This window comes from Tinamus guttatus, unplaced genomic scaffold (genome assembly GCF_059628265.1).
Source record: "Tinamus guttatus ecotype Peru unplaced genomic scaffold, ASM5962826v1 Tinamus_guttatus_pri_ptg000208l, whole genome shotgun sequence".
NCBI classification, from domain to species: Eukaryota; Metazoa; Chordata; class Aves; order Tinamiformes; family Tinamidae; genus Tinamus; species Tinamus guttatus.
The window spans coordinates 9,389,959-9,417,395 of record NW_028288742.1 but is presented as its reverse complement, the minus strand read 5'-3'; the positions used below and the strand labels follow the sequence as shown (position 1 = coordinate 9,417,395).

The following is a 27,437-nucleotide window of genomic DNA, read 5'->3' as shown; positions in this document are numbered from 1 at the left end:
AATAGTGGAGCTGATGAGTTTCTCTTGCAGAACTGCCAGAGCCATTAAACCTCACTGAAAACCCTGCCACGTCCAAGGGAAGGGTTTTTATGGGGAAATGAGCCACAAATTGAGGTAAGAACCTCCTAAGTTAGAGTTGGAACCTTAGCTTTTTTGTTGAGGGCCAGGCCCCTTGCTCTTTGTACAGCACCTAGCATAATGGCACCTCTATAAACCACCATGACAAACAAGGTATTATAGCTGCTCTGAGGACTTTTAGAAGCTGTTAATTTGGTAGTGTTCCTCAGGACCAGTTACCTTTATTAAATAATTATGTGTGTGAATACATACAATAAAATTGTAGTTACTGTGGAACAGTAATCTCCGGTGTTTCCTTCAAGGCGATTAGAAATGAGGATAAATCTGTGCTACTTCTCCCATTCATGATTTGAGAGCTGTAAAAGCAGTTAAAGAGAGACCGAGAAGATAGGAAAATATTTTCCAGCTTCTTACAGGGCAATGTAAATATAGAAGGACAAAAGGTAGCTCTAAAGGGGGAGGAGGAAAAGGGTGGCAACAAACTTTTGCTTAAAAATATCCTGGAGGATGGTGACGAAGTAGGTGGGTTGACTTAACAGCTGTCAAACTTCTTGTCAGCCAGGATTTCTCTGCTATTCCTGTGATTTCTCTGTGTTCACTGAATGTGCCCTTTCCCTCAGACATTCAGTTAGGTGTAGCTGCTCTTTTGGGTGCCTGTGAGGCCAAAACACTCCAAGGATATTCCCTTAGGAGCAGTGGTGAAGGCAAAATGGTTTTGTATTCAGTGTAATGGTTGCATGCTTCTGTAAAAGCTAGGGACAACACATCAGACACTTCTAAAATAAAAAGAACCTTTTGAAACCTATTGCCACTGGATACTGCTGTGGGAGAATAGCTTTCAAAACTCAGACAAAACTATGAACGATGGGAATGTCTGTTATTTTAGATAAAAAAGGTATAAAGGATTAAAACGTTCATCTTGCAGTGATCATGTTATTTCAGAGTTGTCCGTTGTAGAAATTTCTTCTGATGTAATGCATTTTCTTTTGACTCGGTTGCTTTTGACCACTGCCAGAGATGCATACTACGCAGCATAGCTCGGAGGCTTGATCTGATATAGTAACTAGTAACTTCCAGGTATGCTTTATGCATCAGAACAAAAGTCACCTTGGGAACAGGACAGGTAGGATTTCTTCTGCATAGGTAACTCTATCTTACCTAAAAACACTTCAGAACTTTCAACCCATCTCAAGAAGGTACCGAGTTTGTGTTTTTTGTTAGAGTGGGTTTTTGGGTATAAGGCAAATGATTTGGCCAGCTCCATTGACAGGTCCCAAATCAAATGTTCCTGAAAATTCCTATTACACAGTTCTCTGTACTCTTGGAGCACCTAAGAGTATTCAGTGGTATTGCAAGAATTGTTACTGACAGAAAAGCATACAGTTACTGTTTACCTTTCTGTGAAAGTGTGTTTCTTACTGCATTCTTCAGAGTCACCTTGTATGAAACCAAGGTGGTAAAGGTGTGTCTGTTCTGTGGTTGCCTCTGTGTGTATCTTCAAGGGGACCGTGTGGGCACATGCATTAAGTGGCTAAAGTGAAACACCGCTTCCATTTGTGGGTGCCTTATGAGATGATAGTGCTGTTGACAGGATGTGTCTTTGTTTCAGAGGTGGCTTTTGGACATTCAGTTGTCCACGTGAGGTGGATGTGGTAGACCGTGATAGTTACAATGTGTGTCTGGGTTGCTAAGGGCAGGATATGCCCATCTGTGCTTGGGGAAGGGTTGGCGATGTGGTAGGGTGGAAATAGTGGTAGACTATGTTTGGTGTTGCTGCAAGGAGAGTTTGCAACGAGAGTTTGAGGTTGGGAGCTGAGGATGTGTATACCAGGGAGGTGCTCTGACAGCCTGTGTGCGGTTAGCTGGGGTGGACGCCTGCAGGATATGGGTGGGGGAAGTGGCTTTGGCAGCAGCAGGGGCAATACTCCATGTTCACAATGAAGCCTTTTCTTTCTACTTGCCCCCTAGATCTCCTACCCTCCAAGTGATGAGGACAGCGACGACTCTGAGGGAGAGAACCAGGAGCTTGCTCAGATTGACAGAGGTAACGGGACAAGATAGCAGGGTCCTGGGATGCTACAGTGGAAGCACATTTTGCTTGTTGCCTCTGCTCGTGGAAGTGCCTTCTTGCCACTCCCAGCTGCATCACAACCAGCTTCATTAAGTAGGTCACCTTGAAGTCTTTGGGACCTCACAAGGAGAATTATCAGATTCAGATCAGTTCATTGTTATCAGATGCTTCTATCAGATACTATCACTTAGTTTAAAAGAGGCAGAGGTCATTAAGCACAGCTTAAGATGCTGCAGATTTGGGGTGGCAGAGGTCTCCAGTCAGGTCAGTGGCAGAGCTGGGACTAGCCCTCCAACTTCTATTCTGTGCTTATGCATCTGTATAATCTTGTTCCAGGCTTCCTATTTCTTGCCATTTCCAGGTTTGACCTTCTCTTCCCACCTTTCTGGACTAATTAATTGGAGGGAGCTCTCTCCTGTACCACTGGTATCCTTGGATATAGCTGGCTATCTTTGACAGAGGAGAGACAGGTGCTTTGCCATAGTAGCATGTAGCAGCTAAGGGCTTCAGTGAAAGGGAAAATTCTGCTTGGCTCTATGCTGAAGTATGATTAGCATCAGTGAAATAAGCAGTAAACATGGCTGTTGAGCTCTGTTAAAGTTTCTGCCTTTTGTGCATACTGTATGTTTTATGTGGAGCTCATAATCTCGCCAACGTTTTATACAAGGGTTATAGAAGTTAAATTCCTGACTCACAGGACATGTCCTGTCAGAATTTTAATCCTGGCTCCAGACATTTAACCTAGAAGTTGTCCAGCAAAATAGTTAAAAAGATGTGGATGAAGGTAGGCTCTTTTATCTGGCAGACTTTGTAATTGAGGACCTTTACCTCCAAAATGCCAAATTTAGGCTATTGAGCCATAGATGTGTTTCTTAGAGTCATGTAACTTAACCTCATGTTTCCTGAGAGCTGGTCACTGGCATGTCTTTTGATAGAAGCAAGTGACTAATAGCATATTTTGTAAGATAATGCCTTCTGCATTTTGGATTTATGGAATGAGGTGGGCAACAGATCTGTATTGAAACACAGGAAGTTCCACCTCCATGTGAGGAAGAACTTCTTTACTGCGAGGGTGACAGAGCCCTGGAACAGGCTGCCCAGAGAGGTTGTGGAGTCTCCTTCTCTGGAGATCTTCAAAACCCACCTGGATACCACCCTCTGCCACATGCCCTAGGTGTCCCTGCTGGAGCAGGGAGGTTGGACTGGATGATCTCTAGAGGTAGCTTCCAACCTCAACCGTTCTGTGATTCTGTATTCTTGCCATATAGTAGATTTCCAGGTGATGATTTGCAAGCTGGTATCTAGCAGACTGGTCTAAACTAAGATCCGGGAACTTCCAAAGGGGAGCATTCAGCAGCAAAGTGTTTCTTCTGGGGAAGGAGGCAAGCAGTTCAGAAATTTACTTGGGAAGTCAAGAAAACAGGCTGGGAGAGCAGGCCTGGTTTGGCAGGTCATGAATGCAGATCTGCTAATTCTCCTCTTCCCACCAGAGCGAAGACGGAATTCTACCTTGACCCCTCTGGCTACCAACCAGCTTCAGAATCAAGAGAATCAATGCTGCAAGGTTCGGGCTCTTTTTCATGCCAGCCTGGATCGCCACAGCTCGGAGGAGGAACTGGAGCGCATCAACCGGGAATTTGCCGCTGAGAAGCGGAAGTGGTCCCAGGTGAGCAGGCTCGCCTGCTGCGGGGACAGCAACAACACGTCCTCCAGCGACGAAGAGGTGAAGAACTTGTGCGCCATGTCCTTCCAGCCCGTAGCAGAGCAGGCTGAGAGCCTGCACTCGAGCCCAAGCCCCGTGCTCTTCAGTGCCTCCCCTCCTAAGAGACTGCAGCCCCTGGGGCGGAACGCAGCCTCCAGGCCTCTAATCTTCACGAGCGTCGGGGCAGGCTTTGAGCAAGTCATGCCTTGTAAGAGACATCGGCAAGGATATGGGGATAAGGTCAGCAGGCCCAGCCTGGACCTGGAAAAAATGCAGCAGGTAAGGCAGAACTTGGTGCAAGGAAGGCAATATCACTTCAGAGCTAGTGTTGTGAGTAAAGAGGAGTAAGTTACAGAGATAGAGTTCAGGCGGTTCATAAGGGTGCTGCTTCTTGTGATCACATCTTCAGAGCCATAATCATTACTTCTGCCCTCTGTCTGGAATAAACCAGGCCTGAGCTGCGGAAGGGCTTCTTTTTAGAATTAAAGCCTCTGCTAATTGAGTGATTCTTGTCAGAGTTGGACTATTCTCTTTCCACCTATTAAGAAAGAAGCATCTGTACTGGCCAGTTTGTTGCATGATAGAAGAACAAAATCCTTAGATTTCACTTCAGTGGAGTTACCCCAAGAGCCATGAGCTGATCCATAGCATTCACATCCAAAAAAATGATTACCCAGGACTGTATAAAGAAATATCTGAGAGATGAAAGTAGTCCTGTATAAAGAAATATCTGAGAGATGAAAGTAGTCCTAGGTGCAATGATGATGGATATCACACCATGGTTCTTGATGCCTTGGGACTGGGTCTCCTTTTTCCTCCTATGGTTTTTACAGCAGTGCAAAACACTGTGTGTTACATTCTTACGAGTTTGCAAGTAAAAACTGTTCACAGTTTGTTCTAGATGCAGGTATGGCCTGCCTGGTACTGGTGGGGTCGTCTGGCCTGTGCAGTGCCTCCCAGCACCACCAACTTTCACAAGGTTTTAGTTGCAGAGTTAATATTTCAGCTCCTCATTATTAATCTTTCATCTTGCGCTGGTGTAGTGTCTGTTTGGAAGAGAATCTCCAGACATTTGCTGACCCTGGTAAATTGCAGTAAGTTACAGACAGTTATTTTCTGTTCTGATTTCCTCTCATTAGGACATTAAGGAAGAATTTCCCTGATTTTATTTGGTTGGATGTACCAAATTTAACCTCATTAAAATCCTCTTTAAGCCTGTGAGACAGTTCCACTAAAAGAAAGGCCTATGTATTTATTTTCCAAGATCTATAAAAGCGAGTCCCCTCAATTTCCCCATTACATAGCTGCCTGTTCTCAATCCTGTTGGCAGCATGTATCCTGTGAATGCATAATGCAGAGTCTTGTGGTTTCAGTACAGTTTCCTCACCCCCTCCTTTCCCTTCTTGCCAAGTTTCTGTTCGTAGAACATTCTATAGGCCCAGTCCTGCATTTCACATCACCTAAATCTTCCAGTGATACTGACAGCAGACTTTTAAAATTAGTCTCACATTGTAATGAGAGGAGGAAAAAGCCAAAGAGCCTGTGCCCTGTTTCTCTCTCTCTCTCTCTCTTTTTTTTTTTTTCTTCCCCTTTTAACATGGAGTGCACAGAGAAATTTACCATTCAGCCCAGGTGCATTCTGTGATTCAGCTTCCAGGCTAGCATCCATCTGCTCTGCCTTACGGCCACTGCAGCAGTGGGTTTGGAAGTGTGCTGGCACCCAGACATTGAGCAGGGTAGAGACTACATTGCATGTGCTTTCCAAACAGTATGGGATTTTCTTGCTTTTTTTTTTTTTTTTTTTTTTCTTTTTTCTTCTGTGAAACTGTATGAGAATGGTTTGCTTCCTGGAACTTCTGCTCGCTACACTTCTGTGTTAATTGTGGCAACAATTGCAACGATGCTTGCAAGCATCATTGAAATCACCGGGGTTTTTGTATTTTAATAACATTTTTATTATAAATGTCATTATCACTTCCGGTTCTTGGAATCACAGCTTTAAAGAAAGGTCAGGTTTTGATTAAAAGTATGTGCTTTTTTTGCCCTCCTTCCCTTTCCCCAAAAGCTACACACACATACACACAAAATGGGATGCAGCTTGAATTATGTAACACGGAGGCTTTTTTTGGGGGGGGTTAATTTTCAACCAGTGAAAACTTGAAGTTTTTATTAGTTCTTGCTTCATCTAGAAAATCTTGTTTCCTGCATGCTTTTTACGTGCTACCTATGCTTTTTTGTTGTTGTTGTTACAAAAATTGTGACAGAAATGATGATCTTAATGAACTTTTTTTCTTATGATAGTGATCTGAAATCTGGGTTCAGTTTTGAGTTCTGCTACAGAATCCTTGTGTCGTGTTGATAGGCAAGTCATGTTCAGTCCCTTATTCCCCATCTATAACATATGGGAGGGTGTTTTTTTCTTTATCTGTCTTCATTTTCCATCAAAAGTGGTTGTCAACAGTTGGCACCATGTGTTTTGAGTCAGGAATACAATGCAAATGAAGAATGATAGTATTAACTGGCTTCTCCAAGGCTCCACCTGGGCCCAGAATCTCAAAGCTGTGCTCACTTTGTGACTCTTACGTGATTATAATGTGCTTGACCATGAGACTACAGCTGATAAACTTAGTATATGGAAACTATTTTGAGTATCAGGTGCAGTCTCTGCTGTTAACCCTGAGCCTTCCTTCCTATTCTTGTAGTTCTGTGGAGCTGACAGCAGATGACAGAGTATCAGTCAAGATTCATTTGTGCTATGAGCAAATGTGTTCTGAGACAAGAAGGTATTTTTTGGCACATGGTATGGAATGGAAGGCTCAAAAGTGGATGAAGAGATGCAAAGTGCATTGCCATTGCATCAAAACCTGTTTGGATGGTGGTGGGAAAAGGGTCCAGAGCGCTGTGGTGTGGTGTGGGGTCTGTGTTGGGACTTTCAAGGCAGCTTTTATAGGAAGGCCACAGACCTGTGGTATGTGCTGTCAGGATTTCTTCACGTGCTTCAGTGATGTGATGCCTTTTGATATGGGGGAGAGGCAAATTTGGGAGACGTAAGTGGGCTGGGGATAGTCTGAAAGCATTTAAGGGAGCAGGGAATTTCTGTGTTTCTACCTCTCTGGCCTGTTGATAAGTGGAACAGCTGTGTCACCTGGGCTGTTCAGTTCAACCTTCCTCAGCAGGAGAGGCCGTACAGGAACAGGCTTTCAAGTGCCACTCTGGCTGGATGCCAGAGGATGCTTTTCCAGCTTCACAGGACAGTGTGATGCTGCCCGTTGTGTGCCAGAACCGTGAGTCTGGGCAGTTGGCTGCCTGGTTCGCCAGTCACCTATCTTCTTCCCTACTGAGGCTGAGCAAGGGACATCCAACACATTCTTTTCTTCACTCCTCCAAAGGACCAGAAAATTAGCTCAGAAGACTTCTTCTTTTCTTTCCCTTAATTGGGCTGAAATGCCCTGGCTCGTGCAGACACACACATTGCTCCAGTGAATGCCCTGTCCCAGCTGCCCCTTGATCTCGGTCCTTGGACAGCAATCTAATTACACACAGGCCCTGCTGCCAGCCCTCTGCTATTGAATGAAGGTCGGGCATGTTCCAGAAAGACAAGGGCTGCTGCCACCCTCTGAACATGAGTGGGTCTGGCTTTTTTGGCAGTGCCAAGGGTGCCAGGTCAAGGAAGGCAGAGGGATGCTTTGATGGCCTGGGCTGAAGGCTGCGGGGGATGCCAGGGTTAGCTGAGGCATGAGGAAGTCCAGGATATTGCACAGGCTCCTTGGAGTTGCTGAGCTGGTTCCCAAGGGATGAGACTAATTGTTCCTGACATGGTGTGTAAACAGATAAAAGGGAAGCAAAAGATCCATCCTCCCGTACTGGGTAATGGGACTTGCTGGAGCTCTTTGTTTTTTCAAGTAGCTAAAGGTAGATTTTTGAGTGCAGTATGCAGGAAGGTAGATCATAATCCAAGCAGACCAGTTTTGAGAGGTGAGAAATTCCAATTGCCCTCATTTAAGAGTGGGTAGACAGCTGGCCGGGAAATCATGGCTTTAAAGTACAAGGCAAAGAGTTGGGGTACCTGCAGTGTGTTCCCAGTTATGCTCCTGTGTCACTTCTGGCACTTGACCGCCGGTTTGTGAGCTGGACTGCAGTGATGAATGTAGGGTGAGACTGCAGTCTCGGCAGCACAGCTGGGCTTTGCCCTTGCCTGCCTTGCAGGACGTGACAAATGGCCTCCAGATAGAGAACGTGTGAGCTCACGAGCCCTTTTCACCTCCAGGCCTCCAGTTTCAATCCAGCCCTTGTCAGTTACTGAAAATTGTTATCAGCTGTTCACTCCTCTGAGCTTGTCTCTCTCTTCTCATGGGGTGCTGCAAAATCCACTGCTGGCGCTGGCGATAGTTTTATTGCTCTCTCTGCCCTGGGCCACCATATTCCACAGTGACTGAGCAAAGTTCATGGGCCTGTGCTGGGCCTAACAGCCGACAGAAGCAGCACAATAGTTATTCCTCGTCTTAAGCTCTTTGACTCTCTTCTCTGCTGCTTCATTTTTTTTTCCTATGGCACTTAGGACATCTGAGGTCTACACCAAATGATAGAAATCTTAAGGGGCCAGAACTTCTTTCCCAGGTGTGAAAAGTTGGGCCATAGGAATCCTGTGTTCTGAAATGCTGTAGACTGCTAGTTGGGGCAATATAGTAAGGAAACTGTTGAAGGGACTGATTGTTCCATTACAGAATGAGAAATACTGCTTCTGGTAACCTCCTGCAATTCTGCTTTTATTTTTTATCCTCAGCAAATATTCTACAGCTGCTGTTTTTACAGCAGGGAAGCCCTGTCCTTCTCACCCCTGCCAGCATTTGGCAATGAAGTAGCCAGTGAAAAAAACAGTGTGCTACTGTGAGGCAATTCTAGCATGGAAAAAATGGGGCTGGGAAAGGTGTGTTATATTATCTGAACTACCTGCCTGCCTGGAAGGATGTAGTTCTGTGGCAGGAGACAGTGTGACTCTGGACAGGAGTGGTGTAAGTGGGTGACGGGGTACAGTAGAGGTATCTTGCTCCTTGTCTCTTTGGAGGAGGTGAGGAGATGTTCTCTTTAGGTTTGATGTCTGTTGTGAAGACTCTTTGGCTTAGTGCCCCCAACTGACATCTGGTTTGCTGATTAAGTTGTTTGCTGTCTGATAGTGACACAGGGAGGGAAGGAAGGAGGAGTACTGTTAAAGAGCACCCAGGTTTGGGAAGTGGAAAGACTCAATAGTGAGGGAAGGCGTGAAGAACCCCACCCCGCTCCAAGGGGGCGATTATGACTCTGCCAGAGAGCAGATATCCTTGTCTCTTCTTTGCCTCCCCTAGTTGCTGTCTCTGTTATCTAATATCTGAAAGATGGTTTCTGTGCAAAGCCATGCTGCAGTGAAAGCTCCTGCATGCTGCCCAGCCTGGATGGATCGGAGTAGGAGAGAGCTGGTAACGCACCCACAGTTCAGCCCAGCTACTTCCTAGAGAGAGTAACAATTTCCCTTGGTTTCCTGAAGGAGGCAAGTTGAGTATGTCTTTGCTTCAGTGGCAGTAAGGCCAAAATTCACCTGCTGTCTGTTTTGGCAAGGCAGGTAGGACAAACTAGTCATATTCCTAAGCTTCCAACAGAGATCAGCCCAGTAGAAGCTAAGAGTATTGTCCATGTTGAGGTACAGAAGTAACTTCTTTACAAGTCAACCCCAATTCAGTGTGGCATTTCTTTCCCATGCTATAGAATCTCTTGATACTGTATTCAGCTTTCAGATATGCTGTAAACAGACTTCCTTTCTTGTCACACATCCCTCTTTGGACCTCTTCCACCATACCAGGCATGTGTCAGCTCTGGCACAGAGTGTTTGCCCATTCCTACAGCAAAATACATATGCTGTTCTCCCTTAATCCTTCCTTGTTTAACCCCAGTCTTTTGAGATCTGGCTTGTAATACATACAAAGGGACAACAGTGTGAGGGGGAGATGGATGAGGATGGAATATGGGTGCTTCTGTCTGGACATGCTCATCTATCCTCTTTCCTTCTGGGTACCTAGCCATGCAACTTCACCTTCTCTTCCTGGGAGTCTGCGTGTTTTGAATGTAGCTGTTTGGAGTATTGTAGTGCCTAAGTGCCATCTGGTCTGTCTCCAAGCATAAGCTAGTAGCTAGAACATCTGCTGGAACATCTGAAACCTGATTCCTTGTTGTGCTGCTTTGGATACTGACAGAGAGTCAGAATATTGGGTTGGTCAGAACAATTTTGAGCGCACCATAGGGCTTAGAGGAGGAAAAGGAGGACGAGGAAAGGAAATCAGATGTGGCTGACGTGTGGCTATGTGTATATGTTTTGAAAATGCAATATTATATATATCTGTTGGAGGGGAGAGAGAAGTGGGTAGGAAGAGACAGAACTGGAGAGAGAGCCATTAAGATCCCCAAAGGGACAATAATAGCACCTGACACCAGTGGCAATAAATTATGAGCATGAGATTAAAGCCAAAGGCTTATCATTTTAGATTGGCAGGCTGCCTGGCTACCTTCCCAGTCTTGCCGTCTTTCTTTTTCTTTCGTGAGGCTCTAAAGCCTGGTAAGAAGGTATTAGGCTAAAGCCGGTTCTTTGGCTGCAGACCAGGGAGAGGAGATCAAATGAGCATACGGCACCATTGGCATGTGGCCTTGGGAAGTTGCTCCAGGAGATGTCCTGGGAGATGCTGGTGACACTGTGTGAGGCCTGAGCTCCTGGTTTGACTCAGGTAGGTAGGGAGTAAGTCTGGCCAAGGAAGTCTGCAATGGGCCATTTCAGGGTACTTGAGAGAGGTGCATGAACTCAACAAGTGAGGGACAGGAAACGATGCCTTACAGAGAAGAACCTGAACATGGCACCTCCAAGCAAAAAGAGAAGGTGCTTCCACAGCAGCTGCCACAGTCTCTGCTTGCAAATGGATGAGCTTGAATTCTTGTTCTCTTTTCCATCTTTACCTCTCTCTGAGCTCTACAGACATTAATTCCTACTGAAGAGCAGAAATTAAAACCCACTGCCAGTAGAAATGGGAGGCTTGTTCATGGAAGGTTTCCAGGAAGCCACAAAGAGCATCATTCAGCAAAGCCTACCAACCCTAAGTGCAGCTATGACAGTGCTGATATAAATGTGATTGAGGTGGGGTGAAAGGTTGCCCCAGCATGGATGCTGGGCACTCAAGTGCAGCTGTCCTCCAACTGTCCCCGCTCTGCCTGTCAGGTCACCTGTCCCTTTTTTTGTGGAAGGCCTTTTAGTTTTCTTGTTCTGATATAGTGCACTGTAGAAGGATAGCGCTGGCACACTCTCCTTCTCTAAGTTTAGCCCAGGTAGCCTCAAGGACTTGGCAGATTAAGAAGTTTTTGCTACAACCTGTTTATACTTTCCAGCAAGACCAAGTAGTAGATGCTGCTTGGACGTGAACAGAGAAGATCAGGCCCTTGTTTGCATTGCCCTCTCAAGCAGGGAAGCATTGTCCTCACCTCCCTTGTCCTTGCCCCGTGTGGACTACAAGGACTGCTTGGGTTGGGTCCCAGAGTGACAGTTTGGTTGGGCAGATACCTCTCCCTGCCCACTCCTCCCTCACCAGGTGGCTGTTTGTGATACAAATATCTCATCATTGTCTGGGGAGAAAAGGCACTTGCAGGCAGCTTCACCATATTCTGTCACTCCATGCGTGTATTTGTGGGTGAATGGATCTTCAGGTACGTGTACCAGAAAAGGTGCATCTTTTGCCTGTGGTAAGGTCTGCTGAGAAGGAGAAAGCCTTACTGTTAACGTCTTTGTAGGAGCTATGAGTTGAGCTTGAGGATACTGGAAATGGTAACTGGTTGTTTGGAACCAATCTCCCTTGTTCCTCATGTAGCCTAGAGGGTTTGTGAGAGTGGTGCCCATTTTTTGCTCTCCTTTCTGGCTTTGTTAGAGTGAGGATTTGAGACAAGCAGAAGAGACAGATTTGAGCTATTGTTTTTGTTACTCCCTACCACCACCACCACTAAGTGCTGAATTCCCAGCTTAAGCACTTAAGAGAAATGACTTTTAGAAGTCAGCAGCTGCAAGATAGCAGGATCTGCTACTGAGTGAGTATGCTTAAGAAACAATCCGTAAGCCACTTGTTCAGAGCACTACAAAATGAGATTAGTAGCCAGAAATGGAAAGCAAGAGCCTGTTTGTGTCTTCCCCTTGCACAGTGCAGCACCATTTCTCTCAAGGAAGGAGGCTTCCCCAGGGAGCACTGCTTGGCACCAGTGTTTGAGGCACGACACGGATGATGCCTTTTAGACCCTGCGAGTTTCCTGTGAGGCAGTGGCGAAGAGTGTGAGAGAGAAGGGGAGATGGAAATGTGGGTTTGTATGCTGCTGAAACAAGGTAGTCATGTGCGGATGGAGATTCAGTATTAATGCTGGGTTTTTGTGCTCCAGTTCTGCCTCTGCAGACTGCAAGCAGGAAGCGTGTCCCACAGCATGTCCGAGAGGCTTGAGAGCCACAGCAGCCATTCCTGTGGAACAGGCAGAAGTCAGCTGAGCTTCTAGAGCCTTCAAGTCTGTGATTAGTGTAAACACTCTAGGAAACGCTGGTTTGGGGAAAATCTTTGGCTTGCTAGAACAGTCAGCCTGGCTGTCAACAACACAGCTGTCCTTGGCGTGGGCTGGGGTTTAGCTCTGATTTTCTGCCTTAGCTCTGAATAGCCTCTCCTTTGTTGGCTCACATGAGAACTGCACTGCTGGGCTCTGTTCTCGCTTTCTTGAGCCCGTTGATGTCAATGGGAGTTTCGGGCACTGGTCCATAGCTCTTCTCACAGGCAGAGGCACTCAGTCTGGCAGCAGTGAGGCAGCACTTCTCATGTGGATGGGCACAGGGTTAAAAGAATGTAGATTCACCTCTGAAACTCTCTGCCCTTCTCCAGAGCCGCCTTCCTACCTACACAGTTCTCGTTGGGCTGTAGTTAGTTGTGAGGAAATGATGATAAATAGGTCAGCTTTTTTTTTTTTTTTTCTTCCTCATTGCAAGGTTTTCAAAAGGATAGATGTTTTGAGGGCCACAGGTAAACTAGAAAAACACAAATGAAAGTACTTTGAATGAACTCTTTTAAGTTTGCCCTTTTTCATCACTGAAAATGATCTTTTTCCATCTCCTGTTGGACTTTGCTTGCTCATGCAAAATACTTTTTGTAGAAATAAATTTGAAAACTGAGGATTCTGTAAACAGTGTTAGGAGCTTTATGTAACTGAAAGTCTGTGATTGTATCTATGTTAGGACAGCAGCTGTGTGTGTGTTTTTTTTTTTTCTTAAAGATCCTGTTTTAAAATCTTGGCATATCCTTGCAAGCTATCATTTTGTTTTGGTGTTAAGATATTAAGCAGTTACACAAAGGATAACACCTTGTTCAGTACTCTGCAAGTTACTTTGCAATCTTGCTGCAGACAGGCATGTTTTTCACAGCACAGGTGTGTCTTTTTGCCTACCTTTGGACAGCTTAGAAGTCCCCTAGCTTGCACATCACTTCACAGGCTCTTCAGGCACTCCTACAGACTCTGGCATGAGAGTGTGTGGGGATAATGTGATTAAGAAGCAAGGAACATTTTTTTTTTCTTTCCCAAAATTCTGTGCAGTTCCTAATGTAGGCATAGATAATCTTAAAGTGAAAGCAGTTCAGATGTCTGGTTTTCTTAATGCTATAAATCCATACTAATTACACTATAGGTGATGTGCTTGCAAGCTGGGGAACCCACCATGGGTCAGGGAATGCAGTTGAGTTCATTCAGCAAAGTCTGTTGCTTCTATTGTTTGCTCTATGAACAGAAAATACAGACAAGCCTCATGCAAGAACATGGTGTACCTGACTAGATGACAAGGCTGTATATTGAGCATATATTAAGGTAAGTCTCAAAAACCTAAGATGCAGTGCTTTGTTCAGAACACTGAAACAGCACAGTGACTTTGTGATATGCATATTTTCATAATAGGTCTGAATTTAGCATGTTATAAAATAAAATTCTTAGTTTGTTGTTTTCAACTTAATATATATTCCTGTTGAATCACATGGCCAGCTCTCTTGATTTTTTTTTTTTTTTAGAGGACAGAGTGAAATTGTGCACAGTGAAAGTGGTGCTTTTGGAAAATGCATTTGAAGCAGAGGGAGGTACCCCTGGTACTACATCTTTTTTGTATTCTTGTGTCTCTTCTTTCAACATATTGCTAATATTCTTTTCAGGTCCCTAATGACTGATGAAAGAAGCATGAACAGCATTTTTTGATGTGCTAATTTTTCCTGTTTGCATCTTGCAGTCCCTTCTAATTATGGGAAGTTAGGCTAAATATCTTATAGAAGGACCTTAGCTATGAGTGAAATGGTAAAACACAAGAAGCTGAAAAAATCAGATGACTACTCACAGTGGGGCTGCTGGTAGGGTTAGGCATAGAAAGCAGCAGTAACTGCTGCTGCAACTTTGAAACTTGCCTGTGTTGCTTGGTCCACAGTATAAAACTGTACAGAACTGAAACGCCGGTTCATTTGCTTCCCAGATGCAAGCACCCAAATCACTCAAACACTCTCAAACCTATTCATATAAATATGGTATGAATTGTTGCTTTTATTATCCACCTCTCTATGCCCAGAGTTTTGTAATGAACTTATACTTGAGACAGTCAGGTCTGCCTTTGTACTTTGCTTTTTGTTGCTTTAATGAGATGATCTGAACTTTTGCCCTTCTCCAGTGTGATGGATAAACAAGCCCCCTTGGTCCTAGGACGTGACCACTCCATAAGCATGAGGTGGGCTGAAATCCTGAGTGAAAAAAAAAAAAAAAGACCTAAATGAATTCTGTGTTAAAGTTGATGTATATGCTGTGAGGACTCGCCGGCTGTATGGGCTGTGGTATGTAGCTTACAGTTAAGTTGAAGGTTTATTCCCAGGAATGTGGACAGTGGAGCTTGATGCAGTCAGTGGAGGGACATATGCTAAGCAAGCAGTCTCCAGCTTTTTCCTAGTGGGTGCAGCGCTAAGGATCACTGTACCCTGCTACTACTGGTAAGGAATTGTCGTAGTCTCTCTCTGGCTCTGAGCTGCCCCTGCATGGAGGAGATTTGAAATGTTAGCAGGAGTGATGTGTCCAGTGCTGGTGCCTATGGACAAGATGCTGGCATTCGGTGCACTGAAATGGCTATGGGAAAGTACAGCTTTGCTGAGCTGACTTTGCTGCTCTTCGCATCATACAGACTTCCCTGGATCAGCTTCTGCGCTGTCCTGGGCCTTGGGCAGGACTTGGACAAAGAGGATGCAAAAGGGTGTCAAAAGCTAGCAGTGCTCATGAGCAGTGCTGAGGACAGCTGCGTATCTACATAGGAGGAAGGACAAAGCACAGGGCTGAGGCTTTGGGCTCCTCTGAAATCCTTGCAAGCTGCTCACCTGGGTGCTGGCTTAGGCCAGCCCTCTCACTGTGGTTGACTGGATTCTGTCACAAGCTCTGAGCTTCGTGTGTGCTGCGAGGCAGGTGTTGGGCAGGCACTCTTGCACTGGGGCCTGATGCAGGTGGCAGGCACGGGAGAGTATTCTCCGAGTGCAGTGGTTAATTATATGCTGTATAAATGGATTAGCTCCCTGGAGTAAGAGGCCTTGATCCTATTAGCCAGCCAGCCACTTCAGTGTGCTCCCTTGTCACCAACAAGTGTGTGAGGTTCAAGGGGGCAAAGAAAGGGGGACAAGTAGGTTGTAGGGTGAAGATTGTGGGAACAGTTGAGTTATTTCATCTTTTCTTTTGGCAGTAGTTAATATTCTGCTATTTCCATCTTGTGGATGCTTAGATGAGGACAAAAAATGGTCTGTTTATCATCATCTAGTCTGTAACTTCTGATACAGTACTTATTTATGTGAAATTATTTTCATGTGCCTGTGCAAACAAATAGCATCTCTCACAAACAGGCATAGTCATGTGGAAGCAGAAGACTGAAATATGCTGCAGGGCTCTGCAGGCGTGACGTGAATATCTGTGTTGGAGGGGCAGAGGGAAGGAGTGCGACTTTGCTGTATGTTCAGTCTCCTGAGCAGGCCCCATGGCTCATGATGTCTGTTTGTTTGTTTTAGACAGGCTTATTTTGGCTTGCAGAAGCTGTTGGTGCAGTCAGTGTGTATTTGGCTTCTTCAAAGTTTCTCTGTCATCCACAAATGAAAGTTATCACATGAAGTTGTGACCTTGTGTGCGTTCTGCCTAAAATTGCCTTTGCAGGTTCCCCAGCGGCACTGGCTGAACCCAAGGAAAGGTTCCCAAGATACTCCCCTGCACTCAACTGGAGAGAAGGCAGCAGGCAATTCAAAGTCAACTTTTGAGGTTCCCATTTTGAAAAACAAGCTAAGCTTGCCTTCCATGCCACTTAAAAATCTTTTCTGTGATTTAGTGCAATGCATGTACTCATGTTGTTCTACTTTGAGAAGTTCCAGTAAGACCACCTTGCTGCCTAAGAATGAGCTGGCAATATGCACACTCCATGTTCTCCCCAGGCAAACCCTTTGCTCTCTATTGGGCACTTGGATATTTAGAGATAGATAGTGTAGTTCTTTTACCTCTAGGAAAATTCCTTGTGCTAACTATATGCTTTAGGGCAGGTTTTGAGGCTTCAAGCAGGTCATCAAGCCCAAGAATCTATCCTGTTAAACACAAATGCTTGATATCACCATGTAAAACATTCAGGTTGACTCTAAAACAGGAAGAAAATAGCTTAGAGGCTTGAAACAATTTGGGTCTGTTTGTTCTTTTGCATGTGTACAGCCGTACTTTTGTCTGCTGAGGAGAACTTATGTGAGTGTGCAGGACTCTTCTGGAAACCGATGTCCAAGATTTCCAGGCTTTTCCCTGTCTGGTATGTGTGAGGCCTTGCTGACTGGTCTGTGAAACCATATAGCCTTTGTAAGGTCTCATAGTGATCTCAGTTAGCCAAGGGACCATGTTAAGGTAGTCTGGGATACACTTTAATAGTGCCTGTGTGCTGTGGGTTTGCAGCAGCTCTCTGTGAATCCTGTTTTTACTTGTATCCCAGTAACATGGCAGTTAACAAGAGTCTGTACCTGTCACTGCTTTTTTTCTTCTTCCCCTTGGTATAGAGCTATGTGACTTTCAGAACCTTCTCTCTGCGTTTCTGCTTGAAGGAAGTGGTGTCCATTGCCTGAGTTGTGCTAAAGTTTTAACCCCTTCTCGGTGTGCTTCAGGGGGCAGTGTCTGAGCAGCCAACAAGCAGCAGCGTCCAGGCCTGCCTGTTCCAAATCGTGCTGGCCGTGCGCTGTAGCTGTGCTCTGAGGGAAGGCTTGGTGACGGCACAGGAGGCGGCGAGGCCTTCTGCCTTAACACTGCCAACAGCAAAAATCAGCAGGGAGGGAGGGGTTGTAGTCACATCCAAGTTAGAACATCGCTAACGGTCACAGACTGAAACTGGGAGACAAGCTGAGAGACATCAGATGATATGTTAGATGAGCCCGCGCATTCCCTGTGGACAGCTTTGGAGCCAAGACCAGGAATCAAGGGAGGAAACAGTCACGTTGGCAACTCTGAATTAAAAGCCTTGTAAGCTTTTTCTCAGGAGCCTCTATCATGCCTGCCAGCTGTGAAACTAGAACCTCCTGTCCCTTCACACTTCCCATTTGCTAAGCTCTAGTGAACAGGAGGGGCTAGCTCAGCATTTGCACTCAGGTATACCTATCTTGTCACGTACAAATGAATGATAGGGAATTAATGAATCCTGCCTCTTCCTTGTATTTTTTTGTTATTCCACAAGTGCTGGAGATCTTGGTCAGGTGTTTCCTGCACAAATGGAGTTTAGGCCTCAAAGAAAACTCAGCAAGGGATTTGGATTGGCGAGGAGTGAATAGATGAACCATCTGATGTACCCTGCAGATCAGCAGACTGAGTTTCTGCCAGACCAGCAGGGGAAGTGGCTGCTGAGCCGGGCACTTTCCATATAGTGTGTTCAGTTGCCCAGTCCTCAAATTCAAATCCAACGGCTAGCAGCAAAAGTGCCAGGGTGAATCTGGCCCATTTCCTCTGCGCCCAGGGAAACAAGACTTCTGTACGAATCCAGAGCATATTGACAAACTGTCTGCCACAAAGATGACCCAGGAGCAGTACAAAGCCAGAGTCATCTACAGACTGGCGCAAAATTTGTTTGCTTAGGCTGTAAATGTGTATGCAGCTACCTGTGTTTGCATTAGCTGTGGTTTTAGTGTCATCTTTGGGGAGCGCTCTAAAAAACAGCTTGTAAACTGAATAATGTTACCTGCTTTCTGGGCCTTGGGAGTAGTGGGAATGCAGACCCTGTGCCAGATGGTAGGCCCTCTTGGGCAAGCTTTGACTAAACTGCCCATGGCAGGCATCAGCCAGAGCCCGCAACCTGGTGTCACACTGTTATGGTCGCCTGCTCACCCTTGTAGATTGGGATTCAGCTGGCTCACTCTCATTTGCAGAGCAATTCCCAGCAGGAAAACTTGTTCCTGTAGTTAACGCCAACCCGCGAAACAGTAAATTTGGTCATAGACCTATTTTTTTTCCTCCCATATTTGCCATAGGTACTTACGCATTTCTCCTCAGCAGTGATAGCTGAGCCCCTCCGAGTAGTGCATAAAACCAGGTGACCAATGACACCCTGTTGGGGGGGATTTTGTGACCACAGAAGATATTCTGTTGTGGTTTTCATTCTTCAGCATCTCCTGAGTGTGTGATCCCAGACAAGTCCCTCGTGTACACATTTTGGTCTTTTTTTTTTTAAGTTAATTTGAATTTATTTAGAATGGTGACCACTGCGATCAGCCCTTCCTCTGTTAGCCTGTCCAGAGATATTAAGGAGTCAGTATTGGCTCTTAAAGTCAAGGCCATTGGTTTGTAGCACTTGCTGGCCAGATGTGTTGACAGAAAGACTGAGGTTGCCCTGTTTCATGGAGGTTGGGGCTTACATGAAAGTGTCAGGAGACTAAATGTGTTATGCTTTGAAGGGGTTCCTCGTAGAGTAAGGACAAATATAGTAGAAAGAAAATGCATTAATAAACAGTAAAAATGTAGAAATAACTTTTTTTTTTCCACAGTATCACCACAGCTTACAGTATTTGGATGCTCCAGTTTGTTTTTATAGAGAGGGAATGCCAGCCAAAACACTTGAATTAGCCAGTATTTTAGGGTGATGTGAGTCTGCAGACTACGATGGACGATAATCATCTATGTAGCCAAAATACTGTTCTGCTAATGTTGTCCTGCTGGGTCAGACTGAGCAGAGACCCGGTGCCCCTGTAGGACGCGGAACGTGTAGGGCACAGCAGCCTTGAGCCTTGGTCCAGGCAATGGGATGTCCCTCGGGCTCGGGACAGCACCTGTCCGGCGCAGCGCTGTGCAGAGGGCAAGGCTAACGCAGAGTAACCTCAGAGCACAGCACAAGCACCAGGCCATGATGTTTTCCAGTGGAGATGCCTGTGGCTGCTGGGTCAGGGAGAAGCTGGAAGCTTCACCCTGACTGCTGAGGTCTGGTGAGGCCTCATGGGTGTTTCAAATCTGGCTTCTCCTTCGGTTCAGTCCTTGCCATTTTGAAGGGGCCATTTTGAAATACCCGTCCTTTCGATGGTGCAAGGCTGCTACCAGTTTATCTGCGTGCGTGTGTCCTCCCCCAGCAGCCTCTTTTCTGAGGCCGGCCCTTTCTCCCCGTGCCGCCGGCCAGCCTGTCCAGTGCCACGCGGTGGGACGGAGGTGGGACTCGGTCAAGCAGAAGGCTGGAGCCGCAGCGTGCCTCACAATAGCCACTTTGTGCTGCGGCCTGACCTCATCTGCCCACCACGACGCAGCTGCGCCCCTGGCCCGCGCACCGTTAACCCTCCGCGTGCGGCTCCGCGCTTTGTTCCGGTGCAGGGCGGCTGCGGGGAAGGCCACCGTGCCCAGCCCGAGCCGGGTGCTGCAGAGGGGAGGGGAGGCAGCGCCCCGGCTGCTCCAGCGCCTGCGTGACACACGAGCGAGCGCTTGGGGCCACGCCGCTTCGGCCGCCTCAGCGCCGGGTGCTGGGCTGCAGCGGGGGCCCAGGGAGCGGCGCCGTGCTGGAGCTCTCACACTGGCACTGGAGTCCGCTTCACAGGAGAGGCTGCTCTGCGGACTCTTCTCCCCTCCGCCTCCCGGGTGGCAAAACCAATTCATCATTGTGGCTTTGTTTCTTTTTTTTTTCTTATCCTTTAAAAAAAAATCTTTCTATACTTATTTTTTTATGGTAGGTATTCAGACATTGATTCATTTATTTGGTCTTCTTAAAACTTTGCTTCTTGGCAAAGACTTTAAAACTCTGCCATGTGATAATCAAAGTGCACCAGCCCTTCTCTGGAGGGTCCTCAGCAAAACCTGAGAGACTCCAAACTTCTGGCATGGCTGATGTTCTCTTGAGTGCTTGGTCTTTGAGCACAGTGTGGATTACTAAACACAAAGTTTTTCATTTTTGAAGTATTCTTCATTAAATTAGTGTAGACCCTTGCAAAATCCTTAATTCTGAGTGAGGCTACTGCACATCAATATTTAGCTTTTCATGAAGGTTGTTAGTTTAGTGCAAGTCAGTAGAATGATGATAGGCGGGTAGATAGATGCAGAAGCTGGACTGAGAGTCCTATGCATGATTGCACCCAATAAAATATGTTTGGAAAAAAAATAATAGTGAAACAGCATCTCACTGAAGGTGTGATCATGGGTTTAAAATCAGCAGGAAATATTAAAATTAAAACAAAAGAGCTATTGTTCTTCCCCATGGAGGTATTGAAAATGAAACCATTATAAAAATAGAAAAGTATATATAAAAAGTACCTAAGAGGAAGGGTGTTTATTAATATGCACAATGATATTTTACATTGAACACTTAAGAGATTATTCATACTCTTAAATGTTTGAAAATTAAGCTGTGATTAAGCCTTTAAATTGTTCATTGCTGATTTTAAATACTTTTGAACTGCAGTAACATGACATAAATTCATGCTTCTTAAGGATTAGACTATTCCTAGAATGATTTTGCCTTAAGAAAAGCTATATTTTGTTTGTTATTATATTTTATAATACAGTCTGCGTGTACACTCCTAACTGTCTGAGCTAGGTTCAGAACTGTTCAAATCAGTGTTAGAAGACGTAATGCGCTACTACTAAATTGGAGATGTAACCTGAAGCAAGGCTGAATTGGAGGCTGTGCTTCAAGGGAGGTAGGCACGGTGTTTCATCTGTGCTATTACTGTGGTATTTTGATGTGACAGTGATGTGTAGCAAAACCATATCAGCTCAGGGGTTCATTACAGTGCTTTATTCAGTAAACATGCAACCTGCAAAAGGAGCATTTCCAATCCCTGCAACTTTCTTTAAAAACCCAGGTCTGGGATGGAGGGAGTCACTGGGTTATAAGCAGAAAGTGTTTGTGTAACAGGAGGTGGGATTGGTGGGAGGGTTCCTAGGCCGAGTCCATTCTGCTATGTTCTGAGAGTTTAACCCTAAAATGTTCTAATTCAGCCTTATTTTTTTTTCAAGCAAGGCACAACTCCTGTACTCTCAAAAAAGCTTTTCTCATTTCCTTAGTCTTTTCATTTCCTCCTTTCAAGCAGAAGCCACAGTAAATTGCAAAATAAACTTTCCATCGTGTGAATAATAGTACTTCCAAGTTCTAACTTCTGTCTCTAATGCCAACAGTTATGTCTGAAACCAGCAGAAGGGACTTTTTGATTGAAATAGGGAGGCTGATGCTGCCTCTCTTTCTTCCATTTCCTTTTCTGCAGGTGGAATAAAAGGTTTAAGAAACCAACCCTGCAGTTTATTCTCAGCTCTGCAGCTAATACTTGACTTTGGGCAGATCAGTGCTCCTCCTCTTGTCACTGCTCCCAGAAAATAACTTGAGAAACTACAACCATGCTTCCAGATTGGCCTGGTGGTTAGGGGTAATCCCACAGATAGTAAACTTGAGTGCATTACCTTTTCTTTATAGACCATTCTTGCTGAATTTAGGCTACTAAGAGCCTTGTAGCCAAGTAAATGTTATTTCAACTATCTATGTGAATAGGAGGAATTAATGAGTTGCTGCATCTCGCGGCTGGCTTGTGCCGTGGAAATCTCTAGAGAGTTAGGATGAGAACAGGCTGCCTTGGAAAGTCCCTGGGCTGTTGCTAGGCAGCGGGGTGTTTTAGCTTCCTAATCCGAAAGCCTGTAGTCCGTTTTGGAAAGGATTTGACTCTGTAAAGGGAAAACTGAGGGATGGAAAACCATGCAGATTCCTCACTTTGTGGCTTTACTGTGCTGCATATGTTATGCATAGAGTGCAGAGAGTGAAGTAGAAGTGATTTGGTTAAAGTAATGCTTGGGAACTGGCCTTTTATATTTTCATTTTCCTTTTTAGCCTCTATTTTGTCTCTTCTTGAAGCTCTTGGATCTTTGTAGTGAAGGTGGATGAGCACAACTAGGTGCTGCTGCTCTGCTTCCAGTCCAACTGAAAGAAGGAACGCCCTGTAATTTCAGAAAGCTCTGCTGAGGTTTATGTTGCAGCTTTACCTCTGGGTGTATTGCCCTGTGAATGAGGGGGTGCCAGGCCGATTTTACTACTAAGTCCATCACAGCAGAGCACACCAGAGGGCCTTATTAACCAACACAAATCCTTGTTATCTAAGACAATTCACTCTTGCTGCACACTGACCTCTTTGAACTGTAGCGATAATGGGAATAGTGTTAAGATCCTCATGGGGTTAAAGCTCATCACTACAGCATCAGCTAAAAATGCACCTCCGTTTTCTGCCAGTAGCAGAGAATTTAGGATAAAGCTGAGCCCTTGAATTCTTTTTGGTGAAGTTTGTTTCTTCATCCACCCATGGCCTAATGTTGACTCTTTGGTCAACCTTTGTCATCTTCTCTACAGGTAGCTGTGCAGCTGCAATTGCTGTTCTCTGATGTTCTTCCCTGTGTGTTTTAATTAGAGACCAGTGTTAGTAAAATTAAAGTCTTGATGCCTCTGGTAGTTGGGAAAAAAAAGCCTTTGTGGCACCCTGATGGAGTCATGGGAGGAGCTGTGGATAGGACCTCCCTAGTCAATGGTTGTAGCTGCATTGGACTGGAAGATGCTATGCTTATTCCCCAGCCAACAAAGTTATGGTGAAGCGGAGAGTCTCACCCGCAACCGCACAGCTTGCTGTCGAGTGGGATGTGGCAGGATATGTGCTGGTTGTCCAGACCTTACTGTAAAACTGCTGCTCTCTAAAGGGCTGGGTTTGAACTCAGGAATCCTGATTCCCACTTTTGTTGCTTGATTCTCACTCTTACAGACTCTACCTCCTCAGTGAGTATTTGGCTTGTGCTTTCTAGTTTACCTTTTCTCATTGTCACCAGACAGCATTTCCGTGGTTTATAAGAAACACTTATGGTGAGAGCAGAGCTTTGCAGGAGCTCGCAACTGTTTGCTGTCCTTCCCTGGGACCTGTGGATTTGTTATCCTGAGCAGCTTCTCCCTTGCCCTTGCTCTTTTTCACGGAGTGGTTATTGAGGGTCTTAGAAAAGGCAGTAATGCACAGTAAATGCCAGTCTTACAATAACTGCCTTGCAGCGCAGTTGGGAGCAAAGCTCTCTGTTGTTTTATAGGAATTAGACGAGAATTACTTGCGTAGTTGGAGAGCGTGGGCTTGGGTTAGGCTAGTTCAGCAGTTCCTTTGTCTCCTTCCCCCAGGTTAGAGCTAAGACCTGTTGGGGCCCTTCCAGGTTGGAGCACTTGTGGTCATGCTGACACGAGGGCCTGTGTTTCCAAGGCAGACCTGGTGGGCAGATGCATCAGGGACTGCCACGGGGAGCCCCTTGATGAAGAGTGAAGGCAGCAGTTTGAAGAAAGAGCCCTGAGTCCTTGCAGCATCACCCTTCTCCCTGACGTGGGCCTGGATGGTGAAGTGCACCTTCCAAAGGCCCCCCCTCTACTGAGCATCGGACCTGGGGCCTGAGAGGCTGGCGCGCACAGAAAGAGTGAGTGGGTTTTCAGTCCCCTCGCTGAAACCCTGGGTGGCTGTGCGGGTGAGCGCTGCAAAGGTGGGTTCGTGTGACACAAAATGGAAGTTAGGAGACAAATGGGATTTCTTTCCTTCAACTGAACTTTCTCCGGGAAACATAATAATTCTTCACCTGAATTTTGCCTTCAGTTTTGTTTTCTTTGTGAAAGTTTCGGTGGTTTTGTTGGTTTTTATTTTTTTTTAATAAAAGTTTTCTTGTGTTTCCAAGGCTCCCTTTCCTGTGTTGCTTTTGTCTTGTTTTCCACTGGAGAAAAAAAAAAAAAAAAAAAAGGAAGACTAATAATAAAAGGGAGTGATGAAGCAGTAAGGCTTCACTGTTTACCTTCCCTTTTAGTAGGATGGTGGGATGTTTTTCCTCAAGTCTTCTGTATTAAGAATTCCATCTGAAAAAACAAAACAAAAACTCAGTTGCTTTGTTAAAATTAGGGAGGAAAAGTGCTTTCCCACACTTTACATAGTTTTCTAACTGTGAGGGATATAAAACAGTCAGGAGTTAGGAAAATCCATTATTTCTTTCAAAAGTTGATGGAGAAGTTTCTTCCTGACATGTTCCCAGCACAGCTTTTTTCACTATGAGAAAAAATAATTGAAGTACTTTTTATGGGAAAACTGTTTCCTGTTGAAGCCTTATTTTTTCTTTTTTTTTAAAGGAAAAAAAAAATACTTCCAGCTTTCAAAATGCTGCCTCAGAACTGGGATAGACCTGCAACTCACCTGAATATTTCTGTAGTTACATAGGAAAAAACATATTTTAAGTATGTTCTGTTTGCTAAATTCTATAGTTCATACATTATGGCAAGTTTAATAGCTCTTACACTATATGGCAGGGGCATTTAGGAATGTGAGCAGATTTCTTTTTTGTCTTGCTTTGTAATTCTAAATAAACATCAAAATAAATGTTAAATAATGGGAATATCTGCATTTATATTAATTAGACTTTTTTCGTTATAAAAGGAAGAAAAGTTCACCTGCTGAAGGGCAGGGTCTAACCACTAATTGGCAGAAATTGAGAAGAAACTTCCTTTTAGGCAGTTGTTCCATCAGCTTCTCTGTGTAATTGCTTGCACTTGAAGACATGTTTCCAAAAGACTACAAGCTGGGCTAGAGAATCTCGGATTAGGTGGATTGCTTGATGGCCATCTCTGATAGTTCTCATAGTCCTGTCTTTCATGTCTCTTAACCATCCATCTTTTTTAAAAAAATATTATTTTTTCTTTACACATTGGTGAAAAGCACCTCCTTACAACTTCCTCTTCTCCTGTTCCCTCCTGCTACTGCTACTAATCCCTGGATTCTGCTTCTCTTTCAGAATATGCTGCTCAAGAAGAATTGTGGAGCGAAGACTAGAGTTATTAAAATTCGTGTAAGTTGTTGTTTTCTGGTGCAGTTTCTTCATCTTTCCACGTATTTCTAAATGTGGTGATTCTCTTTGAACCTTTGAGCCTAGGAAGTGATTTCTGGAGGTTTCCTTTGATCTGATCAGCTGCAAGCAAGAGTCTAATCTGGAGCATCGACTGCAGATACAGTTTAGGGTGGGCGCTGATGAGGCTTTTAATGGTCTTTCCGTTTTGAAGACCAAGGGTGCAAAGAATCCTTGGTGTTAAGGTCTACATCTCATGCTGTGAGGTAGTACAGTTAAACATTGCTGTCTTGTAGGGGTGTCACTTGGTTCCTTCTTGACTGAGAGAATTGTCGATCTGAGGCAATAAGTGGTGTTCAGCAGGAGTGATTAGCTCTGGAGAAGAGTGTATCTGCATGCTGCATTGGCATGTGCAGAGCTGCATGGGACGTGGGACTGGGTGAGTTGGAGGAGAGCTACGTTGCTTGGGTGACTTTGCAACTGGGATGCCATGGTAGTGTCTGAGCATCTCTTGCTTTTGGGTGCCCATGTACCCAGAAGGACTAGGTTTGCTTGAGATCTCCTTGCTTGTACTTTGTGCTGCATGTACTGCTTAGTCCTTGCTTGTACCACCCCATGCCCTACCACTCCTTCACGGGTACCTTGGCTCTGTGTCAGGTAGTGCTTCGTGGCGCTGTGGGAGAGCTGTGCGTGAGCTTGGATGCTGCAGGCAAACCACATGCCTCAGTCTGCTGAGACCCCTGTGATCCTTCACGTGTTTGTGATGCATGGACAAAAACATGTCAGGGAGAAGCAAACAGATGTCCCTTGTGATAGAACTGCTGCTTTCACGGCAGTCATTATAGCCACCAATAATACCTTGAACGAAGGAGGAACGACAGAATTAGATCTTTCAGGGCGTGCACTTTGCCCAACAGAAAATTGAACCAACGCCTTTGTGTGCCTGTAACTGCTACTGTTTCTCTCCATGCTTTTGGGTGTCTCTCCCAGTCAGTGCTTTGTAGGTGACTTTGGGAGAAGGAGCACATAGGGCTGGCCAGGGCCTTATGCAGAGCTGGATGGTGTTTTTCTACAACTGCTGTGTTTCTGACAGGGCGCTTCAGTCCTGTCTTTCAGTAGCCTCACCATGATCTCAATACCTGATTGCACATATTAATCCATGGCTGTTAACGTGTTCTCTGGTGTTTCTGCCTGAGTTACTATCAACGGACTTGCCTCTTCCTGTGCCCTGTAAACTCTCCCCAGACTGGGCTGTTCTTCAGACATCCTGATAGTCTAATCCTGCACTGTGCTTTAATGCAAATTGTTCATCGTTATGTTTTATCCCTGCCCCAGATGCTTTTGGTCTTGTCTTTTCTCGATGTCCATGGACTGCAGTTATTTCCAGGGCAGGTTGACAGCAGTCCCCCAGGTGCTGGGCTTTCAGTGATACCTCAGTGAGGTGATTTCCCCTGACATCGTGAACTTATTATTCCAGCTTGCTCTGTGCCCCTGGAGAATCTGAGAGAGTGAATTATCCCTGTGCTCCTTACCGAGCCCATGTCAGCTTGCGCTAAAGTAAATAGCAGAAACTGAGACCAGGTCTTTCTGACAGATGGTGAAAAATCCATGTTTCTCTACCCAACCTTTCCATGTTTCTCTACCCAGCCTTGCCAAACTTAGGCAATGAATCTCTCTACCTGAGGTGCCTGTGTGGTTTCCATGACAATAGCACATGATACTTCACAGTCTCTGTTTAGTTTTTCATGGTGGCAGAACTGTTAGATAAAGGAGCATTTTTACTTCCTATTTATTTATTCTTTTAAGTAATTACCAATTCCTCCTTTATTCACCCAGCATAGAAAGGAGGTAGCAGCTCCTTGGCAGAATACCCTTCTGAGGTGTCCCAGCTCTGGAAACAGCTGAGAGGTTAGTAACTCCGAAGGTTGTACTTCTGTTCTCCCTCCTCAAGCCAGTCAGAAGGACCTGCTTGGCACTGTTTTTTTCACAGTGATGAGACAAGAGGCAATGGGCATAACTTGAAACACAGGAAATCTGTCTCTTGACATAGGAAAACACTTTTTAACCATGAGAGTAGTTGAACACTTGAACAGGTTTTCCAGAGAGCTTATGGTGTCTCCGTCTTTGGAGATTATAAAAACCTGACTGGATACAGTCCTGGGCAACCTGCTCTGAGAAGGGTTTGGATTGCACAATCTC

At 45.2% G+C, this 27,437-nt stretch overlaps 1 protein-coding gene across 4 annotated transcripts in view; it reads left to right on the top strand.

The window, feature by feature from the left end:
• Window positions 1-27,437, top strand: part of LOC104565083 (uncharacterized) — a 55,159-nt gene that overhangs the window by 15,013 nt on the left and 12,709 nt on the right. Inside the window, exons 2-5 of one of the 4 annotated variants that reach the window (XR_015913331.1) lie at window positions 2,047-2,122; window positions 3,640-4,130; window positions 13,666-13,742; window positions 25,188-25,241. Coding sequence is in view for 3 of the 4 variants with exons in the window: in XM_088524262.1 (XP_088380388.1) it covers window positions 2,047-2,122; window positions 3,640-4,130; window positions 25,188-25,241; window positions 27,075-27,143 (690 nt within the window). In the remaining variant the exon portion in view is untranslated. Of the gene's footprint in view, window positions 1-2,046; window positions 2,123-3,639; window positions 4,131-13,665; window positions 13,743-25,187; window positions 25,242-27,074; window positions 27,217-27,437 lie in introns of those variants that run through there. The other 3 variants (XM_088524262.1, XM_010211735.2, XM_010211736.2) reach the window with 3 other exon arrangements.